A 26,985-nucleotide genomic window follows, 5' to 3' on the forward strand; every position below is an offset into this window, starting at 1 on the left:
GGTACGGGTCAAGCGCATCAGTCCCGACCATAGGGACTCCGAATCCCCCGTACCTAAAACAGTAGATCCAAAACGACAGGTGGTAGCTGGGGTGGAGGTGGGTGAGCACGCACTTGTATACAGCAGCGCACAGTATACAATAAAGCATTAGCAAGTAAGCAAGCAGAATGAGCGCAAGTTGTATGACAGCAGCACGCTGATACAGCAGCAGTGGGCAAACAAGAAGGCAGAGGAATGCAAACCTCTGGTTCAAGTAGCCGGTATGAGAGATGGGGTGAGCTGTGATTGGCTGAGTGAATCATGTGGATGGTGCTGTGGTGGCCCAATTAACGGCCGGCGCGCTGACTGAGGTTCCCTGACTGAACTTGCTCTGCGCATGTCTACGACAGGCGCAAATGCTCATTTGTTGCATTTAATAGTAGATTGACGTTTAATATTCATTTGATAAAATTTATTTCAGACTACAATGAATGGTCACATTATGATGAGTGAAGACAGGCTTACCGGCAGGGCTCTAGAAGGGTCTCCAGTTTCTTTAGTTTGTCCCATTCTGCGTCCGTCAGCAAAGCAAGTTTATGGTTCTGTTGATCCAGGGTTGCGATTACAGGTGCTTTGTTGCGGACGAGGCGCTTGACCATTTCCAACATGGAATTCCAACGCGTTGATACGTCCTGGACAAGTGCCTCCTCCTTCGCTCCGAGTGACGGTTGTTACAGTTACAGTTCTGTAAAATCAATGTTAATTTAACTCCGAGTGTACAAATGGAACCAAATGGACCCATCAGGGTCTGTTTGGTTCCATTTATACACTCTCTGAGTTACAGACTCATATTTGGTTCCTAACTATCTATCATTTAGCTGGGGAGTCGGGACCCCCTGGAACTTCATCAAGGACCCCTGGGGGTCCCCCCACTTTGAGAACCCCTGAAAGGCTAAACACGCACAATGCTCATCTCCAACTCTCACCTCATGGTGCACCTCCCACGTGGGGAATTGTTCTACCTCTAGATTAGACACAGTTAAAGGCATGTGAGTGTTGAATGGCATTAGAGACTTTATATTCACATTATATTCAAATCCCCCAGTGTGAAATTGAAGTGCAGTGAGTCCTTATAGACCCAACTCCCAGCTGAGGAAGTACATATTCAGCTGCATGTGCACTTGTGTACATTTATGACTGGAATAATGTGAAAGATGAAGTGGCATGCAGTACAAGGCTTTCTTATTATTAGAAGCAGATGAAAGAAACCAGTACCAAATGGTGAGATGTTTTAATGGTGATCTACTGTCAAGATTAGGCTTAATTTAATTTATTTAGATTACATTTGATTTACCAAACTTTCTGACTTGACGAGATTAGGCAAATTATATTGATTAATTTGATTGATTTAGATCAGGAAAAATAAGGAACTATACAATGTAGTTATTATGAAGGAGGTATAGCTGTCATTGTCCTGTGTGTAAATGTCTGTTGCCCTGACTGGGGACACTGTGGGTGCCGGGGGCGTGTTCTCTCCACCGTGTCATCAGTGCCAATACCCTATAGGTGGGGTTGGCGAAAGGTCCTTTATGTGGATGTTCTCCCCGTGTCCCCTATAACGTAGGTACCCTGGCCAGCCGGATGGAGGGGAATGTAACTGGTTGGAATAACGTGTTCCTTCCACGCACTATGTCTAACCAGGGAAACTACCCCCCCCCTTAGAGGTGAAAAGAAGCGGCTTGGACTCCTCATGCATAGAAGGAAGTATGATGTCAGTCCGTTGCTTTCCCCAGAGCGTAGTGTAGAGCCCATTACATTAAGGTTATTGCGAATGCAGTGAGCACTTACTATGAGACCTAGCAGATCATGTCTGTCTGTTTGTCTGTGTGTGTGTGTGTGTCCCCTTTGTGCCCATATATGGAGCTGGTGTCCGTGTGTCACGCTTTTGTGCCCATATATGGAGCTGCTTTGGGGACTCCTTATATGGTTATGGCTGAGTCATGGTGACAACTTAAATATGTACGAGCTGCGTTCGCTTCCTGCGTTTGCGCGTCTTACTGGTACATTAGATAATTGACACTGGGTGAAAAAAATGGGTTACAAAACAAATATAAAGTACGGACCTGAAATCCCCACCCATTCATTCATTTCAATAAAGTTGCTCACCCAGCGCATACTTCCTCCTTCCAGCTTAGGGCATGCTGTTTTGATGGCGTCATGACACTCATTGCAGAGTAGTGTTCTTTGTGTGTCTCTACGCCGCAAACTACCTCTGTGCGCAAGCCTGTGAGTCGAGCCCATTGGTCAACTTTTCACATGTTCATGTAGGCCAGTGGGCCAAAACTGGCCCAAACTTGCAATACCAGATGTGGCCACTTAGAAGTGAAATCAGTGCTTCAAAATTCTCCCACGGTCCTGGGATCTTGCTACTATAAGACAGTATACAGTAAGTCACCCATAAGGCTATAGAAACATTTTGGATGTTACATGCTTTCCTTTCCTTAGTTTGAATCCAGTAATAGACCACACAATACAAAGGGGGCACATGTGCATGCAATGTGTTTGCGTGCGTGCGTGCGTGCATGCTTGCGGGTTATGCCCATCACCATAACCACACCTGAATCTATAAGCTTTAAAGCTTACAGTGCATTCTATTCTATAGGACCACCATCAAAGCCTGTATTGCTACAATATGACTTCATGGAGGTAATTGGATTTTTTTCTTTTTATCACCTCCTAGTGTAAAGCAACACCTGGTAGCACTTTCCCCAGACGTGTGAGCCAGAGATGAATAGCTTATGATGCAGTATTATTTTGACTTGAGTCATAAATATAGTCATTCCTGCATAGCGATATAATGAGAACTTGTGGTTTCTGTTGTTCACTCATGTCTGGCACAGACGGATTGTGTTCCTTTTGAGCTGGAACGAATACGACTAGAAGTAGTGATGCAATCTATCTATGAATTCCACAAATCGCTGCGTGTGTTTGTATGAGTGTCCTTTTGTGTGTCTTGAGAGCCGGCCAACAAGTCACCTTCAGTTTTGTTGTCCCAAGGAAGTGCAGTGTCAAGTGTGAAGTCAATTGGATGAGCGGTTCTCCAGAACCTACGTGTGTAGGGTTGCCTAAACTAAACTAAAGGACGTGTCCCTTATTGAACTTATTTTTGGGAAACAATCTATGACAAATATCTTGCTCAACCTGCTCATATACATGCATATACTAGGCTATAATACAGGTTGTTAACTGCTTAAACCATCTAGATAAGATAGTAAACTGGACATGAGTTGTCTTTGCACTTGGACTGTTTTTTCTGCCTTTACACCAACTTTGCTAAAAATAGCCGATCTACAGCTCACAACAAGTTTGACACAAAGGGCCCATAAGAGTCAATCTCAGAGCTAAGGGGCTCCGTGACCCAATGCATACGAAGTGTGTGTGTGTGTGTGTGTGTGTGTGTGTGTGTGTGTGTGTGTGTGTGTGTGTGTGTGTGTGTGTGTGTGTGTGTGTGTGTGTGTGTGTGTGTGTGTGTGTGTGTGTGTGTGTGTGTGTGTGTGTGTGTGTGTGTGTGTGTGTGTGTGTGTGTGTGTGTGTGTGTGTGTGTGTGTGTGTGTGTGTGTGCGCGTGCGCTGCCAAGTCTGAAGTCTGGCCACGGCCAGTTTTGTGGAGATGGTTCAGACATTAAAATGGAAAAGCAGTAAAACAGATCCATGTTGAATTATAAATGACCAGATGAACTGTATCGTCTTTTGAGATGCTTGCTAATTTGGCCCTATAAAAGTATATTCTACGGATGAAGTGTGTGTCTTTTAAAGTGTTCAACGAATGTTGTGTATCATTGTCAATCTTATCTTTTACAGGAAGAAGTGCTGTGAAGGCTTTAAGTTTGTGTTGGGCCAATGCATTCCTGAAGGTATAGTGAAACCTTTCCAAAACGTTTGGACGTCTGTCTCGTGCAGTCGCTCGTGATATTTACTGGAACACTCTCTCATCTTATCCCATTATGTTTCCCTCGCTGAGCCCCCTAAAAATGTTCAATTGACTTTATGTTGTTTTAACCTCACTGAATAAGTGTAACACTGAGGAACACATGCCAGCACATGTTTTATTAGCAAACTCAAACAAGTGTTTGATTAGTGTGGGATTTATGTATTGTTACCAGAGGCTGATTCAACAATATAGGCTTGTTTCCAAATAATGTCTAATTGGCCCGTGGCAATCTTTGCATGATATGACATTATGTTGAAAGTAGCCTATACCATTTTAACATTCTGACCAGTCAGTATAACAACACACATGGTGTTTTCATGTTAGTAATGAATATATTGTTTCCCTCCCCGAACACCCGGGGTTATTTAATCCATTAAATCAGAGTAGCTAGATGTAGCCAAAACACTCCCGAGGTGACCGACAACAGCGGGAGGTATGATTAATTCTAACGCGACTATAGCGACACATAATCTTTGCTTAGAATTGGACGTTATGATTTAGATCAACAGTTATTCACGTTTTAAGATTTTCAGTCTCATCGGCTAAAATGGGGGGGGAACATTTTCGATGACGTCCCACCGGAAAATAACATTGAATGTTGCGCAACGGACGCTCCCAGCCTGTGGAGCGATGCGAACGGTTTTGATATAAATAAATCTCTGTCCTTTTATCAATCTCCGTCCTGAGCACTGGGCGTTACTAATTGATTGAACGGAGAACTGCCGCTCGGGGTGTTAACCATGCACTTAAGCACGTGTCAAAGCATATGTGTCAAATATCAGAAATGGGCAATCTACATGTTCATGTTCTGAGTTTGTAGATCGGCTATTTATATAAAAAAATATATATTTGGCTCCCCATCTGAACAAAAGTTGTGCCTGGGACCCCCATAAAAGATTTGTGTAAAAATGTTCACAATTATTCATTTTTATTAGATTTATCAACATTTTCAAAAAATTGCAGATTAACAAACTCGATGCGACACGTTGTGAGCTTGTAGCTCAGCTATTTTCAAATGTCCAATATAAAATAGCGTTGTTAAACTGAAATTTTCTGCATGGGGACCGCCTGGGACCCCCGAGGGGGCCCTGGACCGCACTTTGAGAACCAGTAGTGTAAATTAACTAAGTACATTTACTCGAGTACTGTACTTGAGTACAATTTTAAGGGATTTGTACTTTACTTACTCCACTACAATTATTTGAAAACTTTAGTTACTAGTCACTTTGATTAGAAAACATACATTAACAACTAGAAATGGGACATTCTGCGATATGAGTAATTTTACTTGAGTACATTTTGAATATGGCACTTCTACTTGTAACGGAGGACATCTCCATTGCAGTATTTATACTTTTACTTAAGTAAAACATTTGAGTACTTTTTTTCCACCACTGTTGAGAACCCCCTGTTCTACAATGTCACCATTGCCCATCATCTTCCTGCAGACTATGACGTGTGCGCTGGCGCCCCCTGTGAGCAGCAGTGCACAGATAATTTTGGTCGAGTCGTGTGCACCTGTTACGATGGCTACCGCTATGACCGCGAACGCCACAGGAACCGAGAGAAGCCTTATTGTCTGGGTGAGTGACACTGATACAGCTCCATATGCTGAGGATATAGAGCGTCGCAGTCCCACCCCCTTTCAGAACGACGAGGCACCAGGAAATAATTCATTCTTTTTTTTCAGGCGTTTCAAAATGTATTTATTTAACGATTTGTTTTGGGCCAAACAAATAATTAGAAAGAAGTAAAACTAAAAAAAATGTGTTTTCTTTTCTTCTTTCTAATTATTTGTTCAAAAATCATTTGTTTTAACTGAAAAAGAACCCCCAGCAATAGGCTAATAGTATCACAAAGCTGGCGATGTACAGAATCAATTACGTTTTTCTGTTCATTCTTATTTTAGTGCCATTTAAATGTTGTATTGCCCGTAGGGAAAACATCTGATCTGCAAACTCACAATGCCTTGCTTTGCGAAATTGTGACAGGTTGTGTGGTAGATCTGCTATTTTTGCCACTGTTTATTGCATTTGTTTTGTACACTAATTGTTTTCAGTTTTTGAAATCATGCTATACTGCTCATTTCAAATACAACTCACACACATGTTGTCATTGTCTTACCTGTGTACTTAATCCATTACAGATGTTGACGAGTGTGCAAACCAAAACGTCAGCGTGTGTTCTCAGATCTGCATTAACGCTGTGGGCAGCTACAGCTGTGAGTGTGAGAAAGGTCACTTCCTGGAAGAGGATGGTAAATCCTGCACCACAGGACAGACAGGTGAGCGTGTTTTCAGTGATGGAAAAAGTACTTGCATGTTTTACTTTGACCTGAGATCAGATTCTAAAAAATGTCAGTCGTTCTTTGATTTTTCAAAAATAGCAGACCTACAAGCTCATAGCGCGCCACTCGGTGGCGCGCTATGAGCTTGTAGATCTGCTGTTTTTCAATAGCTAAATCATAACATAATGCTAACACCAAAAGGGGTTCCCACCCAAAATGGGTTAAGTAAGAGTATCAATACTGCAATGTAGAACTACTAAAAGTCTGGAATCCAACATGCACTTGAGTTAAAGTACAAAAGTATTGGCATAAATATGTACTTAAAGTACTAAAAGTACTCATTGTGTAGAATGTCCCATTTCAAGTTTTCAAAAAAATCAATGTGACGCATTGTGAGCTTGTAGATCGGCAATTTTCGAATGGCCGAAATGTACAGTATATCGCACTGAAGTGGTTACTGTATGTTTTGTAATAATATAATAATAATAATCAAAATTATAATCAAAATCTACAAAGTTTTCAAATAAATGTAGTGGAATAAAAGTACAATATTTGGACACACTGCTATCATCAGCGCAAGCACACACTGCTTACCTGTCGTCAGAAGTGTTTACATGTCAGGAGGAACGCGGTACAAAGTCACAAATTGGTGGATGGCAGAAGATCCACCAAGGACAGCTCTCCAAACTTCCGATTTATGGAGGTTTGAAAATCCTGTAACCGAGGTAGACTGTGGTCAGACTTTTACGTCCCATAGTTGGAAGTGACGGGTGTTGCCATAGCAACTGGATCAATGCCAAAAGCTGCCGTGGGGCTCAACCATTACATACACAGAGTATACAATGGGGGTATGACTACGAATGTACGTAGCTGGCAGATAACGTCCCATAGCTGGGGGGTACGAGTATATTTGTACCTATATTTGTACCTGTAAAAATACAGTTAATTACAGTTTTGCCACAGTAGTTGTTTTCCATGTGTCTGAATGAACAACTGACTACTAGGAGCATGCCATTGCCATGCTGTATGTCGTAGGCTCAATATGTCAGTTTGTCACCTCGCCCTTCACATTCAATTGATCCCGTGTTCTTTTCTGGCCAGATAAATAAAAGTGCAAAAATCGTAAAAACAAAAATATATATATTTAGCCACTTGTTCGAATGCCCCCGCCCCCCTGTCAAAAACAGCTAAAATCGTTAGCAAAAGAAAGCAGGAAATGACCAAAAAAATCTATACTCATCTTTTACTTTCTATAATAACAACATATTGTTGAAAAAAAATGTGTCCTTTAAGCAATTTTATAGTTTGTCATAAATGGCCGAAAATAGATAATCTACAAACCCAGCACAATAATTCAATGCTTGTAGATCAGATATTTTCTTTCTATATTTTAAGATATCCTAATTGATTACACCCCTATACTCTTCATTCCAATCACAGAGGGAGAGGGAGAGGGAGAGAGAGAGAGAGAGAGAGAGAGAGAGAGAGAGAGAGAGAGAGAAGAGAGAGGAGAGAGGAGAGAGGAGAGAGAGAGAGAGAGAGATTCAAGCATGGACACCTGGTAGTCATTACACCTATAGCAGCTTCTTGTACATGTCAGAATGTCTCCCTCGCTCAAAAACTGCCCCTTGACTCCAGTCTGTTTGGATTTGCTTGATGCATTTGAGGCTAACATCACAAATGGATGAAGGGATGAGAAAGAGTCCGGCCCCAGATTCGGTTGCAAATGGAGCGGTCATGGCTGCAGATTTGCAACTTCCTCCCATGAGCTTGTCTTCCATTACTCTGATAGAAAAAGACCTTTTACCAACAGCAGTTCTTACGCCTAATTTATGTTCGGTTGAACGGCGGTGTCGTGCGTACCGGTGCCGCTCGCCGGAAATAATCAACCTACAAGCTCTCAACGTATCGCACTTGCAACTTGTTGAGAGCTTGTAGGTCACATATTTTCAGCGTGTTACAATGTCTTACGACCAACTATTAATCAGGCTTTACTTTAGGAATGAGTGCTACGGTACACACACAATCCCCCCGCTGTGTGTCCCACTGCTGAGACAACACTGCTGTCCCACATACTGGCAAAATACTGTCCAGAAGCTCTCAGACATCCATTACATTTATATATTTATACACTCTGTCACCTTCTACTCCAGTCCAGACACAAAATAAAACAAGACAGAGTCTAATAACAGTGTGGTTTTCCTGTGCAGTGTGTAGCTATATGGATATGACATTAACTGCATGTGTTTACGTGATAACTAGGCTCCAGACTTCCCAAAACAAACTGGTCAGGCTCCTACTTGGCCTCACCCCCCAAACCCACCTCACCCCTGCCCACTTTGACAGGTTGGAATGGCTTAGGGTCGATGACAGAGTACAGCATATTGCAATGGGTCTGGTCCACAAGATTCAATACACCACCAAGATACCCATGTACCTGTCTAGATACTTCCTTAATGTTAACGAAGTCCACACCCACAACACCAGAGGGAGTGCAACGAACCATGTACAACCCAGATTTGCCACCAAAATGTGGAACGCCCTACCAACAGTCATTAAGACATGCAAATCCCTTGACTCCTTCAAAACCGCTCTCAAAGGGCACCTACGGACGGCTGCAATTCTAAACTGGCCCCCGTAAAATATGAATCCCCCCATTTTCCCCTCACTGTAAATGTTTCTTTTCCATTTTTACCTCCTTTATGAAGAATTCCTGTTCTGTTCTTTGACTATATAGAAGTGTCTATTTGTACATCTTTAAATATTTTGATGAATTGAACATGGACCCTCTTGTAAACAAGTGTAATGCTTAATTGGGTCGTCCACTCACAGTTTATAATCAGAATAGTTTTACAGTATATTCTGCACAATTCGGTATCTTATCTAAAATGCATCGCAAATTGTTTTATTGGGATTAAGGTTATAGGTTTAGTCCCAGCGAGGCGGACCAAACTAGATAGACACTCCAGGTGACTAAAATGTGACTAAAAGTCAAAGTCAAAATTTGCTATCAAAATCAACACTGCTGCCGAGCGAGCCGCAATTGTTTTAAATGATTGAAGACGTGAAATGAAACGTCACTAACGCTACATTGTAAAATAATCACAGTTGTGTTCTGCTCTCGTTGGGAGTTTTGCTATTTCGTGCAAATTCATTGCACTGACATTGTTATTGCATATCATCATTACTGACTTCTAATTTGAGATGTGTTTTCCAAGGTCTGGTTACGGGAAAAAGTTCTGTAATAATACACCGTGGGTAGTATATTTTAATTTATTGCAGATTGGTAAGGTTTGTTATTTGTTTTTAAGTACGTTGTTTAGGTCTTGAAATTATGTTTCATTTATTGTACGTCACTTTCACTCATGTGTCCGGACATGTATTTGTTATTTGTATGAGGACCACAATGGAAATCAGTGCTGGACTTTATTGTGTATTACAGTATGTTATTGCTTTTCAAATAAGCAAAGTGAATATAAACTAAACTAGACACTAGACAAAACTAGACAAATTGAGGATATTCACAAATGCTCTTGTTGCAATGTTTGCTATTTTATTTGACACCAGATCTACATGCATAATTCATTTTTTGTTTACATTCTAGACAGTAACATGCATGCACACACACACACACACACACACACACACACACACACACACACACACACACACACACACACACACAGGGGAGATGTGTGAACTGTGAATAAACATGAGTGGTTCGATCTTCCCTTCCCAGCAGCTCGTCTCTTTGAGAAGTCTGACAATGTGATGAACACTGGATCCTGCTCCGCCACCTGTGAGGATTTTCACCAGATCAAGATGTCTGTCATGCAGCTCAAACAAAAGGTATTGATGACAAAATAAACCAACAAAATGGTCAGTCACCTGTCCATCCAAAATAAACCAACAAAATGGTCAGTCACCTGTCCATCCAAAATACATATTAATAATTTACTGCATGAAACTGTACTGTACTTGCATGAAACGTGTACTCGTTGACAACTACAATTTGTCATGCAGTAATTTCTCTTGGCACAGTTCTATTATGTGGTTATGTTACATGATCCCAGAGGGTGAATATTAAACACCTGCAAGGCCTGGGACTGTTTGGTTTATTTAATACTGTACCACCACCAAGAGCTGTCCAAAGAAGGCATTGCCCAGAGAATCTATACACTTGCCATTATTTCACGCACACAACATCGGTCTGGTATTTATGACTCTCCTCAAGATGAATTAGATCACTTTATTGTCTGATGGAAGAAATGCAGAGATAATTTGTTAGATGATTGGGGTGCCTTTGGTCTGTAGGTGTGAATTGCCTGCAGATCTCTGTGAAACTGAGCAATGTGGTAACATTTTGTCGATGTTGGGTGGAAACCTTGTATCTTTGTTTTTGTAATACCCTACTACTACAAAAGTAGTGAAAATGGGTACAAGCTCACAACGTGTCACATAATTTCTTTGCTAACGTAAAGGGGTTTAGCCTGTCTGAGAGTTTTACAATTTTATTTTTTATCTTTGTGGCTTTCGCCTTTATTTTATATTTTTCATAGAGTGATAGACAGTAGGCTGACAGGGGATGGGGGGGTGATCGGGAGTCGAACCCGCGGCACACAGCCAGGCTGGACTACACCCAGGGTGCCTGGACCGCTGAGCCACGGGCCCAGGCCTACAATTTATTATCAATTTAAACAATGAAAAGTATTAACAAGAGCATGCGACTAAATAACCATCCATTTGGAACAACAGGTTCTATTTTTTGTTGGTACATACAAGGTTTCCACCTGACAGCGACGATTTCCCCCTGTGTATTCACAGGTTTAACTTTCCAAATGTGTCCTGTCAACGGCAGCTCTCAGCACCCAGGCCTGTAACAAATGATATATCACTTGCAGCTGTGTGGTCTACCAGCTCTTTGAGGCGATGTGTACCTTTGTTTTATTAATGTCTTGACATTAAGAAAACGATCTCGCAAAGGGTCTTTGGGTCTGCTCAGAAAACTGATGATTGTGGGTGCAGTAGTTCAGACTAGTCATTGGTCCGACAAACGACAACCGACCTCAAACCCTAACCTAACCATAACCTCAAGCACGGGAGCGGACGCATGTCGGACTAATATGCCCCGTCGGAATTACATGCAGTCCCCATGAGGGTGGTTGGTTTGAACAGCATGGGATGTTTGTTCCATATGATAGCTGGATGAGATTTTGTAACAACATACAGTACTGTACATAGCTAATTGCATTGTGCGTTTCTATGTAGATCTGCTATTTTCACTATTGGGGAATGCCAGGTGAAACGGTTAATCATTAATTCAGCCAAGCAATCATATTATGAAGCTTATGAAATGCAAATAGCACAACCTCCCATGCTTTATCAAAGCTGGAACTGGTTGCACTTACTGAGTTACTACTGTTACTAGGTCCTGTTCTTTATTCTTATTTTATGACTTATTTAATACCAGTAAGACGCCCTGAGGGCGAGAAGTGCACACATCCGCCTGGGTGACGGCAGACTGTTGGGCGAGCGCTGGCGCTTTGGCATGTGGGGTCAGATCAACATATGGTATGAATTCTGTACTGGCCATATATGGAGCGTGTCTTGAGTGTATAGGGTTTGATGAGGTCAGATCAACATATGGAACGTCAGAATAGCCTAGGTCAGCTCCATTTTTCTTTTTCCTTTTTCATTAGCATATATAGAGATCTTTCCTGATCTACCACCTGCCTGAATTACGATTACAAGTCTGCTCCATGTGCAAGTTTAATCTTTTGGCACTTTTACTTGAAGCTTAAAGCTTGAAGTTTGAAGTTTGAATACCGGTATATCATTTTTGTGCCTCTGCCGGCAGACATATGCATGCGGCCGGAGGCATTATTTCTTCCAGGTTGTACAGACTGTAGGTCTGTGCGTACCTACGTATGTACGTACGTACGTACTGTACACGTACTGTATGTCCGTCCATCCCAACCTCTTGAGCATGATATCTCAGGAATGCCTTGAGGGAATTTCATGACATTTGGCATATATACTTGGCCTCAAGGAGGAACTGATTAAAAGTAGGTGGTCAAAGATCAAATGTCACTGTGACCACACAAACACGTTCATTACATTCCTTCAAAGACTTCACTAAATAAACTATGAGTCACTGGACAGACATGGATGTAAACTGCAATTGGCAGAGGCGTGCAACCACAAAGCTGTATAGGTTCATTGTGTATGACCCTAATACTGTAAAGTAGCCTACAATGTGCATGTTCAGCATTCTCTAGAATAGGGACGTCCGGGTGGTACAGGGGTAAATGACCATCCCACCATCCTGCACTATCCCTAGGCACTACCTATCAAGGCAGCTGGCGCTGTCTATAAACGGTATCTTATGGCCCCACTACCCGCAATACATTATGCCGACTCCATTATTTGCCCCTCGAGGTGGCTGTGGTCGTTTTGTTGTGCTATCGCTAAAATTGCTATCTTGCCCACACGCATTTGGGGAAGCGCATAGCGGATTCTAAAACCACCCACAATGCCTAATCTGTTTGGTAGAGTGTCAATTGTGGTAAATGGTGCGTAGTGCCATTATCCAAGGCACTTTACATATAGATTGTGCATTACATTCATCCATTCACACATACATTCATACACTGATAGCAGAGGAAACCATGCAAGGCACCAGCCTTCACATCGGGAGCAATTAGGGGTTGGGGTTCAGAGTCTTGCTCAAGGACACTTCGACACTAACTCTGGGGGAGCCACTGCCATGTTTAATTATATAAGACGAGTCGATTCAAAGAAGACAAAATACACACTTCAGTGTCATTAATCCATTGTGCAGGAAATAAAGAACGGATTACAATAATATAACATTCTTTATAATCAGTAACATCACATCAGTGATACGTACCGTATTTATGTGTCTATGAATTGAAAGGCAATCAAATACTTGTATGCACAGGTGTATGTATGTCCGACATTACATATGCAGGAAATCCAGCACAGAGATAGTTCATTGAGACACAGAAGGCAGAAGGTTCATTATATACCCTCCCCTTCATTCTCTATCAGTAATTAATTCTGTTCCTTTAAATCAGCTGTCTCTCTCAATGTCAACTCCCCTCACTCTCATTCGCTGACAGGTAACTCACTCAAGCCCACATTGGATGGATGGATGGATGGATTTTATTTTGTCATTGGACACAAGTGTACAATGACATTAATCTGTTGGCATCAATCCAAATGCAATACAAAAGGGTAATCATATAGTAATGCAAAAGTTGTTAGTATTGTCAAGAGAAAAAAACAGTAAGAAAAATACAGTACTTTCAATCAGGTGTGCTTTTAAGCATTCACTCCTCTCCTCTGTCCTCAGTCATGCTAGCTGACTTTGTGTCTCTGTTGTTCAGATGTCAGTGTTAAAATGTACTGTAATTCTGCAAACTGTTAATAAATCAATCAATCAATCAATAGCATCTGGCACGGTGATTGGTTTTTATTAATGTAACGCCCAAGCCACACCTATAATGTAAAATAATAGTTTTGTTCTGTCTGTTTGTGTATTTATCTATTATGAAGATGGTGCTGACTGGCGTTTAACTTTTACTGTCATAAGAGTTCTCAAATTCTGCCCAAACCCGGGTCTCAGTCACTTTGTAAAGTTAAAAGGGAAACTAAGTAACATTTAAGCCTATTTATTTTCCCCTCATTTCCCTCCGTCAGCCACTATATTATTGTGCTGGTGTGTTTCCTTGCAAAAGGCGTGCACATATCCCTCTGGCTTCTGGCATTTATCTCCTCCAGATTGGATTATTGTAATGCACTTTATTCAAGTATCGGTAAGCAAAATATTCAAAGACGGCAACTGATACAAAATGCAGCAGCCAGACTCTTGACACACACAAAGAGAAGTGAGCACATTATAGCAGTGCTTGCAGCCCTTCACTGCATGGCTACCTGTGAGTGTTAGAATAGATTTTGAGATTTAGTTTTTAAAGCCCTGAATAGTCAGGCTCCTGCTTATATCTGTGATCTCTTAACTCCCTATGAGCCAGGCTGCTGCCTGAGATCATCAAGCAAGGCCTTATTGACAGTTCCAAAATCTGGCCTTGTCACAAAGGGCGACGAGGCATTTCCCATAGGCCTACGGGCCTCTCTGCTGTGGAGCTCACTGCCTGGGGACCTCGGGCAGGCACACCTTTTTCTAATCTGTTGCACTGTAAATAAAAAAGATTTTGATCGTTATTGTATTTTTGTTTACTTTGAAAAGGTGCTACAGTATATAGAGATATGTATACAGAGCTCTTAATTGATCCCTTTGATTGGGCCATAAAAGTGTCAAACTTGTTCTGTGCTCGTCAGTGCTAATCAAGTAAAGCTTCAAAGACAGCTACCGGTTTGATGCCTGCCTGTTTGTACACACACAGACTTTAAAATGATGTAAACATCTTCCACTTTGCACAATATGATTTCTTTCTTTCTTTCTTCTGGTCATTCATTCATCTATCCATTCCTATTTCAGATCACCATGCTTCCAAACAATCCAGAGGTCCACGAGCAGATGACCAATGAAAAAATGTTCACATCACACTCATTCTTACCAAGAACCCCTGGCCTGACTGGCCCACCAGGTGAAACACAATTTACAGTTCTGTCTGTCTGTCTGTCTGTCTGTCTGTCTGTCTGTCTGTCTGTCTGTCTGTCTGTCTGTCTGTCTGTTCGCTATGGCACTAAGATACCCAAGTACCAATCACAACACCAGAGGGAGTTTAACAAACCACGTGCAACCTAGATTCGTCTCAAATAATTGCATTTAGCTCCTAGCTATGCCACTAAAATGTGGAACACCCTACCAACAGCCATAAAGAAATGTGAATCCCTAGACTCCTAGTACTGCGATTGAACTGGTTTTGCGTTACTTTAGTCATTTTATTGATTGTTTTAGGAGAGCCAGGCCCAGAGGGCTCCCCGGGACCTAGAGGACTGCTTGGCCCCGCTGGTCCACCTGGCCCCAGAGGACTGATGGGACCCATCGGACCGTCACCAGACCTGTCTCACATCAAACAGGGCCGACGTGGACCCATGGTCAGTAGAAATACCGCAGCTGTAGAGCAGTGGTTTTCAACCAGTGGTCCTTGAGGGGGTTCCAGGTGGTCCCCAGCTAAATGATGGAGAGTTGATAACTAAATGGACCCTTATAGATCTTTAACTCTTGAGAGCGTAAGATGAAACCACATTGACCTGTACGGGTCCATTTGGTTTCATTTTACACTCTCAAGAGTTACATTATTGTCAGACATCTGCATTGCTTAATTTACAACAAGTCTACACAATTAGAGAATGGAAGAAGTGTTCTTTTTTAGAATCGTATCCAACGATAACTAAATATTCTTCAGTTTTGGGTCTGCGAGGCTAAATCTCATCAAATGGTGGTCTATGGATCAAATGCCAAATAAATAATGATGTGAAAAAGGTTGAAAACCACGGCTGTAGAGCATAGCAGTGGGCATGGCTTTCTGGACCCACCGAAAATTCTATTATTAATATCAATTATTTTAAGCCTATAGATTCAAGCCATACAGGTATCCTGGTGAATCATTCATGACCATAGAATCTTTGATTCCGTGAAGAAAATAAATATATTATAATAATTATATGATATACTACACTTAATAAATACCCTTTTGTTTAGTGTTTTTAATTTGTAATGTTTTCACAGAATCAAAGGTGCTCACCAGAATCCTGGACGGCTTCATTGTAGGCTTTTAAAAAAAACGTGCGTGCATGCGTGCGTGTGTCAATGTCCTGACTGTGACCTTCCTGGCTGTTGGTGCTCTCTCCTGGGGATTCTAGCTCACAGCTCTCGTTCTCAATGTCCTTGTCTTCCCTGCTCGTTGGTTCAGCCCTAGGAGAGTCGTTGTGCATTTAATCCTCTTGAACAGAGTCTGGGTCGGAGCCGGACAAGACACCCTGCATCGACATTATCCATGGGGAAAAAATACAAAAATCTCAATTTGACAAATATGAAAGATAGATTGATATCCAATAATAATATCCAATATGCATGCATGCATTTACGCACGTGCGCGCAAACTCACGCACACACACACACACTGCCAAAGATTTGAGTGCAAAATGAAAAGTCCACTAGTCTAGTTGACATATGTTAATGATAATAACAGCCGAGAAGTTTGGATGGATTTGCTGGACGCATGTGTAGTGTTTTCATTGGCTCGAGGCTTGGTGAGGCTCATGGGTCATCTTGTCTTTGTGAGTTGACCGTACCACTTTCATGTTCAGGACCTGCGTCCAGAACGCGTGGTATAACTACAGCGGAGATATATTCATGCGTAGTAGTTTGGGGGTTGGGAAATCTCTACTGTTTATGCAAGCTGGATGTTGAAATATCAGCCTTTCAACACCTTGAGCTACTCATGCGACTCACCAGTACAGTACAGGACAGACCGTGAGCTACAGTACATAACACTGTTTTTGTAGGAGATGAGCAATTTATAGATTATGTAATGTGGCACAGTCGTGTGTGTGTGTGTGTGTGTGTGTGTGTGTGTGTGTGTGTGTGTGTGTGTGTGTGTGTGTGTGTGTGTGTGTGTGTGTGTGTGTGTGTGTTGTGTGTTGTGTGTTGTGTGTGTCTGTCAGCTTGCCCAGGCAGTGCACATGGGTTCCAAATTGGATTCATTCATCATTATTATTTTTTTTAAACCTTGGAAACCGGTGAACCGGAGGGGGGGATATTCACAAAAGAGCAATGTTTATATGTTACTCTTTGGACCATTATATTAGTATACACAAGGGTTGGTTGCTGACCAAAACAGGATAGATCCCCTCTTCATACTGATTCTGAATTAGTTGCCAAGCTCAGAGAGGATCTGCCGCCGTCCCAAATGGAGAATTTGTTTGACTGCATCTCAGGGTTTCCAGGGTGATGCGTGTGGAGCACGGTATGAGTCACCAGACCGATCCAAAGATTAGTCCAACAACTAATGTGGTGAAGTCCCACACACCTCATGATAAGATTGACGTCAACTCAAAAAACGGACCGAACAAACGGGCCAAAGTGGATCTTTCATAATCGTCTTTGATGGCCCACAATGATGAGATCAGTGATGCGTCTTCATGTGAAATCATTTCATAAAACCTCATTAAAACGATACACGTGCAGAGATGACACATGCAACATGAACCATGATAATCTGATTTGTTTTGTTTGGTTTGATTTTATTTTAACAGGGGCCCCCAGGAGCGCTTGGAAAAGATGGCATGAAGGTAAGATATGATAATTCACATCTAGTCATGCTTTATCTATTATTTCAATTAACATGAGTCATTTAGTGGTTGTCAACAGTTCTAAGCAGGAGTACTTGTTGGATCTAGTGAGTATACTAATACTAATACTAAACATGAGACTAGTATACAGGCCGTTTTGCCGGAATCGATGTGAAAAGACCCTTAGTGTGACCAGATTTGACTGAGAGCCTGCCATCGCGCAAACTCCAGCTTTTCACCAGAGGAAAAAAACGAAAATAAACGTTTTTTCCAAAATGAGTTAGCACAGGCAGACTCTTCACATTCTTGAGCATGTCTGAAATAAGTGTCAGAGCTGAAATCGACATGTAAATATGAAATAAATGCTTAAACATGTAGCTAGGTGTAATGTTAGAGACCACAGAAATTCGCTGTTTTCTGCAAGACATTACACTATACGCCATATCTCCAAAACTGGTGGGTCAAACTGAACAACCAATATGAAGCTATGATTCCCTGCTTTCATATGAAAAGAGAAGGAAACCCGCACACTCGTATGCTCTAAAAGAGCAGATCTTTTCATTTACTTTTTGAACCCAGCACCTCCATGAAGTGATGTGCGTATTTTTCTATAGTCCCTGCTTTCATATGACATGACAAAACAAAAATAAAATGGAAGTCCCTCAGTCAAATTTGGCCACCTTTAGTCGTAAAAGACAACACATTGTTTTAGCACGTTGACGGCTTTAGATTAAAAGGTGATATATACCGAGTCTGCCGAGATTGCTTAATTACCTTTGGAGCATACGCCTAAGTATTTGTACCTTTGATCCATGAAAATCCCCCTGAAAATACTTCCATGGTTTGTTGTCGAACCGAAACATATTACACCGATGCGAGGCAACAACAAGCAGTGAGGGAAACTACCGTTCACTTGCATTGAATTCATATTCCCAGAAGCCCTTGCAGCCCAGAGCACGGGTCGATTTCCGGTTTCGTCATCATAACGCGACGGCCTCGTCACCAGGTCCGTGACAAATCGGCTATTTATTTTTAATATAACGGCAAATTAAACACAAAAGAAATAGCGGGTTTAGCGTATTACGCAGGGGAGAGACATGGTTTAAATAGGGTGGGAAGTGGGTTATGCAGCTTTAATGGTAGTTAATTTAAGTTGTTTTCTCACTTGTTCTGTACATTGCAGCTTGGACAGTAGGACAGAAAAATGTACAAATGCAGAACACTAAGAATCACTAAGAACCACTAAGAACCTCTAAGTAAGGTTACTGACTCCAGAAACTTTGACTGAAATGAGGCATCTAAAACTAAAGAACTGGCCCTGACGGCTGGCGGAGACGTCAGGCTGTCAGTCTGCTAATCCAGCCTGATCGAAACCCGGACCTGACGACCTTTGCTGCGTGTCACTCCCCATCTCTCTCTCTCCATTTCCTCTCAGTCTACTCTACACTATCAAATAAGAAAAAGCCAACATATCTTAAAAACTGTTTCTTAGAAGCAAGGATTTTAAGAAAAACTGAACTATCATTATAATAATTAAGAACATTATTCCCTCGTATGATTAAATGTCACGGCCTCATTATAGATCTGAGAGATTCATGTTTTGTTGTTTTAGTTTAATAATTACTATTCTGATTGTTGTCTAATGGATGATTATGTTTGTTTATTTTTACACAGCCATGTTATGCAAACCATAGTGGACATAATTATTATTAAGAGCCAAAAAAAAAAGAAAAACTAAAAAATACCTTCACGTTATCCCTCCGCAGTAATGTGTGCTTGCTTCGTTGAGTGATAATTTAGGGAACCGTGAAGGTTATTGTGTTTTTTTTTTAACCTCATACCTTGCTATTCTCTAACCACAGCTTGGGCACTTTTGTGGATAGATTTAAAGGCGATAGCAATTTATCTTTCCAAGTAACAAACTCGAACCATCTGCCAAAACACTCACAGCCCCAGTGTGACCCTGAACATCAGTAACAACCACAGAAGTTAATCCAGTGTGTGTAAGCTACCTTAGAACCTTAGATCAACAGTCAGGCGGCCATGATACTTTGCAGCCTGAGCATTTATCCTTTGTTGAACAATAATTTGGAATTAAATGTTTATTTCCTAACTTTCATATCCTATTTAGGGTCTCTAGAATTAGGATACGTAAGGATGCCAAAATAGGTATGCCTAAACAGGGACCCCTAAAGTATTTGGTCAAAATAGGGATGCCAAGTTTCCTTCTCCTATAGGCCCCCAAGAAGATGCCCTGAATACAATGAAGTCTTTCCATGCCTCTTCCCACTGTAAGTTACTGACTGTAACTCATCTAAACCAAATATTTGTTTTGTTTCCCCAGGGTGAGAGAGGTTCTCCTGGGCCCTCCGGACCACCAGTAAGACTGCCCATCTATACAATGCACATGAAACACCGTTATTAAATAAAACACTGTCTCTCTGTAAGATGGTGTATAGAAATACAACAAAAAGATCATGTCCATCTGTATGTAAATAGTGTTATCATACACAACACATTCATGTGACCGACATCTGGTAATCCTAACCTAGTGTGTTCATTAAGTATATACTTTAATGTTAATAATTGACAATAACTTACCAAGTACACTGACTGAAAAGTAGTAACAATATGTTTCTTTTTAGATCATAATTTAAACTGAGGCCTAAAACAGTACAAAGCAGCTCGTGGCATTAACGACTTGACAATTTGACATACTCAGTTGCCCAAATAACTATAAGTCAGACTTTAGCCTCCCTACAAGCAGTGATGGGCAAACTCTCTGGATCAGTGGTTCCCAAACTTATTTGTGTCAAGGACCCCCAAATTGTCACTAATTAGCCCGTGGACCCCCATTTGAAGAGATACTGTATGCCAGGGACCCCATAAGAGAAGATTTGTATGGCTCTAGCAGTGATGACATGCATTAGTGATGATTAGTCTAAAGACGGACCCCCATTTAATGGCATTTCTATCTCTGGCCACCAATTTATATTGTAAAATCAATGTTAATTTAACTCTGAGAGTGTACAAATGGAACCAAATCCATTTGGTTCCATTTGTACACTCTCAGAGGTACAGTCCCAAAGAGTCCATTTGGTAACTATCATTTAGCTGAGGACCCCCTGGTACTCTCTCAAGGACCCCTGACCTGGGGGTCCCTGGACCCCACTTTGGGAACCACTGCTCTGGATGTTACTGTGTGGATAAAGAGTAAATAAATAAAGGTTTGGTAACAAAGTAGGTAGGTTCTACTGTGTCCAAAACGTCAAAGCTATCTTCTATATCTAATTTAGCAAAAACTAATGTTTGATCATTATGAAAGTCAAGGCTGTATTTTTGAGGGGCTCTAGGCTCTCCTATACACAGGTTTAATGTTTGTTCTTTAGTTCAATGTTTATTTTGTAAACGCCATTGACAATGAAGGGGACATTTTAATCATAATTTGCCTCAGTTAAAAGAGAATTCCATACTAGAAGGCTTTCTTACCTTTATTTGTAGTTGTTACGTCCCCACCAAAGAGGTCCAGGTGTTATTTTGTGCAAAAGCGCATTATTGGCTATTTCCCCTACTTTTCGAATTGAAAGGGGCTATGGGGGCTAATTCGCTTCTTTCCATCGCTCAAAAATAAAAAATAATTTGTATATATCATCTCTTCATAATGTCAATAGTATCCCAAGCGGCACACTTTACTACTTATTTAGATGGAAATAAGCGAATTAGCACAAAAACCCAACCCCCATTGAGTGTTTATATTAGGGGAAATAGCCAATAATGCACTTTTGCACAAAATAACTCCTGGACCTCTTTGTTGGGGACATAACAACTACAAATAAAGGTAAGAAAGCCTTCTAGCATGGAATTCTCCTTTAATGGCGTTTAATGTTTGTGTTGGCACCGTTTGTTTTACATCACCATTACATCAGAAATCAACATGAGTTAGACTTTAATATAGCCTATTAGTGCCCCTCACTTCACATGGGTATGATTTATTTTTTATACCCAAAACAACCAGAGATATATATTATTATTTGTTTTTATACAAATATGCATCTGAGAAATGTCGAGCAGGTCACATTAATTATTTCCCTTGTATATTTTTGCTTGACCATTGCTGCTCTGCAATGACTTCATAGTCCTATTGTGGGGGGCTTTGGACTTGGACCGTTACATACATTAGATAGCATAAAGTCATTAGTAGGCCTAAATCTTTCTCCGCAGCAATTCTGGACAATCAATTGCATTTGTCTGATGAATTATCCTTAGTGTTTCCTTAGTGAAAGGAGCACAGTTTGCATCTTGACACCATGTTTTTCACATTAGTTGTATGGTGGGCGGTTTGAATTTTTACCATGAAGTCCACACATCTGTAAGGAAGGCAGGCAACAGGAAACAGGTTCTTATTTTATGTGATGAATTGCAAAGGGCAGAGGTCAATAAATAGTCACCTTGCTATTTGATTCAGAGACAGAAAAGGACGAGACAGAATGAATAGATAAGGATCATCCCATAGATAAAACTTAATCCAGAGTGATTTACAGTAAGCAAGAACAACACATGGTAATACATCAAATACATAGAAATCAAGGATCAGGATCAAGGATCAGTCAGACTTTGAAGATATGGGGGTGAAATACCTTTGGTTGCTTTCTAGGCCAACATCAGTGTTTTGTACAATGGAGGGAGTGGAAGAGGGGGGAGACATGTGAGAATATTGGCTGATTTCGGCTGGTCAACAGAACATAAAGATGACTACACCCTTATATTAAAGGCAGTGTGTATTTGAGAAAGAGTGCCACATGTATGTGAATTCTTTCCATTAATGTTCTGTTGTACCTGACCCTCAGGGACCACCAGGCTCCTTTGATTTCCTGCTCCTGCTAATGGCAGACATACGCAACGACATTGCTGATCTGCAGAGCAAGGTGTACGGCCGACCGATGCATTCCTCAGGGGACGACAACATCCCCATGGTCCCTGATAGCTGGAGGGACAACCAGGACAGCCTTGATATGGGCTCCGGGGAAGATTTCAAAGACCAAAAACCCTGGATTGGTGGGGGATTAAAGAGGAACCGCAAAAGGAAACCATTTCGAGACTGATCAGACCGGTTGGACAATTTGAAGACAATGGATTCCATTGCTTGGTTATGGCAGGTGTAAATATTAAATGTGTTTTATTTAACTAATTACAAAACATAACGTATGCCTTTTGATCAGAGATATCTATTTTTGTATTATGCAAGATTGTGTATTTCAATTATTTTTTATTTTTGTATAAAAATGATCATTGGATGTCTTAGCTTTATATTATTTTCCGCCAGATCCTTCAGGCCCTGTTGTCCCTCAAGTCTTGTTTGGTGAATTCCGGCCCAACATCAACAGCACTCAAATCAAACTTCTAAATAGGTTTGTCTACTGTACATAATCGTTGCATACATTATAATTTATTCTTAAATTGGGACATCCCAAATAGGTTCATGGGGTTGGGGGGAGCACACTTACTGAGTTATCTGTGGTGGAAAGGATAACGATAACGGAATCATGTAGCTCTCGGGATCTACAGTATGTGAGAACAGTGTGGCACCAATGTGGATTTTGGACTTCATGTGGCCAGCCTATGTCAGTCATCTAAGACATATCTATGACGTATGATTACATTTTTGGGCAAGGTTTCTGCCTAATCAAAGTGACTTCACTATCATAAAATTAAACTTAAACTTAAATATAAAATATTAAAAAAAAAAGAAATATATATACACACACACACACACACACACACACACACGCACACACACATTAATTAACTTAATGTAGGAGAGATATCAGGAAAACATTGATCCAAGTAACAATTCTTCTACATTCGCTAATTGTGTAGACTTCTTGTAAATTAGGTAATACAGATATTTTAATAATAATTTGGACCGTAAAGGGTCAATTTGGTTTCATTTTATACTTTCAAGAGTTAAAGATTTATAAGGGTTGATTTGGTTACCAACTCTCCATCACTTAGCTGGGGACCACATGGAACCCCTCAAGGACCACTGGTGGTCGCTGGGGACCACATGGAACCCCTCAAGGACCACTGGTGGTCCCCGGACCAAAATCACTGATCCATATGACAAAATGGACCACTAATGGCAGCTTAATGGAGCTTAAATAAATCAATAAATTACGATAGAAAAAACAAAAAAAGCCCAGCATGTTTAGATATAGGCAAAACTGGTGTGAAACTTAATTTGTGTAGTTTTGGTTCACTTTACTATACTATACAATGCGCTCAGTAAGCAATAATAATAATAATGATTATGAAATTCCACTCATTAATTTCAATTGAATGATTTTAAAATGTTTGAGGTGATCATTTCAGTGTGAAAGCAATGCAGTGAATTAATGAGTGACTTTTTTGCAGTTGCACTGAGTCAGGCAAAGTACACTTCCCATTATCTAGCCCAAATTGTATTCTGATATCGACCCTACCTTATGTTATCTACCATAAATATGAATGTATTTATCATTAAATGTGTGAACTATATACAGTATATGACTTAGAGGAGCGCATCATGGCATAATTCTTGAATATGAACGTTCACTCAGTGAGAATTGTTCATCTTATCCTGTGTATTGGTAAATGTTGTTTTGATTTGATTCGGAACACATAGGCCTATATTGTTGCATGATAGTCTGTCTCTCTGTTGTCCACTGTTGCTGACCAGAACAAAGTGGTGTCATTTTCAGTACAGCAAGGAAAAGCATGTTGCAGAATGAATCATATTGGTAAAACGTTTCCATTTCCATGCCTGCCACATATACGTTCTCTGACCCGTGGGTTTCATATAACCTCATGTTGCACACACAGTAGCCATGAATCGACACCTTCCAATGTCTCTGTCATTGATCACCTGTTGGCTCATCAACAAACCAGGGTGAACTGTGTTATTTTAATGTTGATCAGTTGTGAATGGTTAAAACCCACATGTAACTCACTAAAACCACTAGATGGCAACCATCACCACTTTTCCACTCAGTGGTGTAAATGCAATCAAACCCAGCTGATTTGAACAAAGTAGTGATCTTATCAAATTGTAAATACAGTATGATTCAGGTGTGTTTTTAGACCATAGTATGGGTCAAGAACCACCACATTTCTTGCCTACTACTTTATTTTCTTTTATACATACTTTTTTATTTTTTATGAAATACACTTTCATTTTCATTTTGTCTACATGCAACAGTTGCCAAACAACAGTTTGGCATCTCCGAAGATGTGTTTTTCTGTGGGTTTTAAATTAACATGTGTATTTCAGGCTGGTGTCAGCTGCCCAGCTTAAATATATTTCCTTTCAGTAGTTTAATTTTGATCATGATATCATATATATCGATAAAAGGGACTTTTAATTTATATATTTAACTTTTATCAACGGTTTAGTTGTTTTTGAAACACTTTCATTTTCTAACTAAGCAGGTAGAGAAGCACCTGAACATTTTTGAGTAGATGTTTTCAGATTTAAAATACTCCAACCTCTGCATTGGTATTTCAGTCCCTGCCATATTCCACTAGATGGCAATCACCACCTTTGCATGGATTTTTCCACTTTTTCCACAGATTTCTGAACTGCCCACAGGCACAGACCTCCATATGAGACTCAGATTAGAGTAGGAAAAAGGTGTGGTTTTTATCATGAACATTAGTGAGGACCAATTAAATGAAGAATAAGATAGGGGTCTCCTCCCAGTGGGACGTGCATCAAGGACCTCCCTAGGGAGACGCTCGAGAGGCATCCTAACCTGATGCCCGAACCACCTGGCTCCTTTACAAGCAAAGAAGCAGCGACTCTAATCCGAGTCTCTCTCTGAGTCGTGACTGAACTTCTCACCCTATCTCTAAGGCAGGTGCCAGCCACCCGTTGAAGAAAACTCATTTCGGCCACCTGTATCCGTGACCTTATATTCTTTCGGTCATGACCCACACTTCATGACCATAGGTGAGAGTAGGAAGGAAGATAGCTCGGTAGACGGAGAGCTTTGCCTTCAGGCTGTGGCTCAACTCTCTTTTTGTCAACAGTGTGGTACAGCCTGACTGCAATACCGCCCCTGCCACTCCGATTCTCCAGCTGATCTCCTTCTCCATCCTTCCCTCACTCGTGAACAAGACCCTGAGATACTTAAAGGGACTCTTCAACCTTTTTTCAAAAAAATAATATGTTAATGACGTTTAGAAGATTTAGAACACTTTCCTGGGGTGAGACCAGTGTCTGTGACATCATAGACACTGCTAAAATCTAAAATATCTAAAACCACATATTACACACATAAAGACCCTAGGAAAGTGTTCTAAATGTTCTAAACGTTATTAACATATATTCTTTTGCAAAAAGGGTGAAGTGTCCCTTTAAACTCCTTGAAGTAGTGATGTCGTCCTTTAATATTGACATAAACATCTCAACATATCTTTCTCTCGCTCTCTGTCCTACTCGGTGCTCCTGAGTCTCTGTGTGTGTGTGTGTGTGTGTGTGTGTGTGTGTGTGTGTGTGTTTAATTTACAATATCTAGACAATGCAGTAGTAAAAGGTTTACGTACAGTATGTGCTAAAGTACAATAAGGGTTGTGATATTATAGACAAGACAGATTAAAATATATTATTTATTCAAGGGTGTTTATTTGGCAATAATAATAACTAATGTTAAAGCTCCACTATTATGTAACTTTCATCTTCTACCCCAGATTTGAACCGGGATTCCTGTGCTGTCATTTTGACCATTGAGCTAATAGAGCGGAGCCTGCCTGCTTGCTCATGCAGGAGATGCATGGAATCTTGACCATCAGGTAAAAGTCATATCCTGTGTCTAGGTGAGACATGAACTTGACACGATCTAAATACAACCACCCCATTAAAAGACGGCCTTGCTCTTGGACCACAAATATATCATACAATTATAGAAATGCCATCAAATTGCTGAACATTCCCCCACTGCAATGGCATGTGGCATCAGGATGTGTAAACGGTAGGTAATGCTGTATATTATAGCCTTTAGCCTACTGTCCTGATTAACAGTCAACCCCCATGGCCAGAGTCATTAAGTTCACGTTCAAATGAACTTCATTGACATTAAATATCTCAGTCTTTGTCGACAGAGCAATACAGTGATGAGAGTACTGTTTTGTTACACCAGGCATTCTCATTAAAATAGTGTGTATTTTCAAAGTATTTCTCTACTGATGCATAGGTACCATGTTGAAATAGAATTCGAGTTTTTATAAATCACATCCTATATGGCTAAAAAGCCATTATGTCCATGGAACAATTTTTTTTAACTGTCTTATTAAACATCCTTTAAACACTGTAACATATACATTAATTATAGAGGGTATGCGCGTGATATCATCATCAAACCAGGAAGTTATGCAGGAATGCCTACTGAGTGGCAAAAAACTACTTTCTGGCC

At 40.7% G+C, this 26,985-nt stretch overlaps 1 protein-coding gene across 5 annotated transcripts in view; it reads left to right on the top strand.

Moving 5' to 3' along the window:
* ccbe1 (collagen and calcium binding EGF domains 1) overlaps positions 1-22,826 on the top strand; it is a 47,975-nt gene extending 25,149 nt beyond the window's left edge. For 3 of the 5 annotated variants that reach the window (XM_080755812.1, XM_080755814.1, XM_080755816.1), the window contains exons 3-11: positions 3,840-3,892; positions 5,418-5,552; positions 6,116-6,253; positions 9,996-10,105; positions 14,778-14,886; positions 15,201-15,340; positions 17,504-17,539; positions 19,884-19,919; positions 22,387-22,826. In XM_080755812.1, coding sequence (XP_080611938.1) covers positions 3,840-3,892; positions 5,418-5,552; positions 6,116-6,253; positions 9,996-10,105; positions 14,778-14,886; positions 15,201-15,340; positions 17,504-17,539; positions 19,884-19,919; positions 22,387-22,641 — 1,012 coding nt within the window. In that variant the 3' untranslated portion in view covers positions 22,642-22,826. The remainder of the gene's footprint in view (positions 1-3,839; positions 3,893-5,417; positions 5,553-6,115; positions 6,254-9,995; positions 10,106-14,777; positions 14,887-15,200; positions 15,341-17,503; positions 17,540-19,883; positions 19,920-22,386) is intronic. The other 2 variants (XM_080755813.1, XM_080755815.1) reach the window with 1 other exon arrangement.
* Positions 22,827-26,985: the final 4,159 nt, after the last annotated feature.

Source organism: Protomyctophum bolini, assembly GCF_963924005.1.
Source record: "Protomyctophum bolini genome assembly, chromosome: 22".
NCBI classification, from domain to species: Eukaryota; Metazoa; Chordata; class Actinopteri; order Myctophiformes; family Myctophidae; genus Protomyctophum; species Protomyctophum bolini.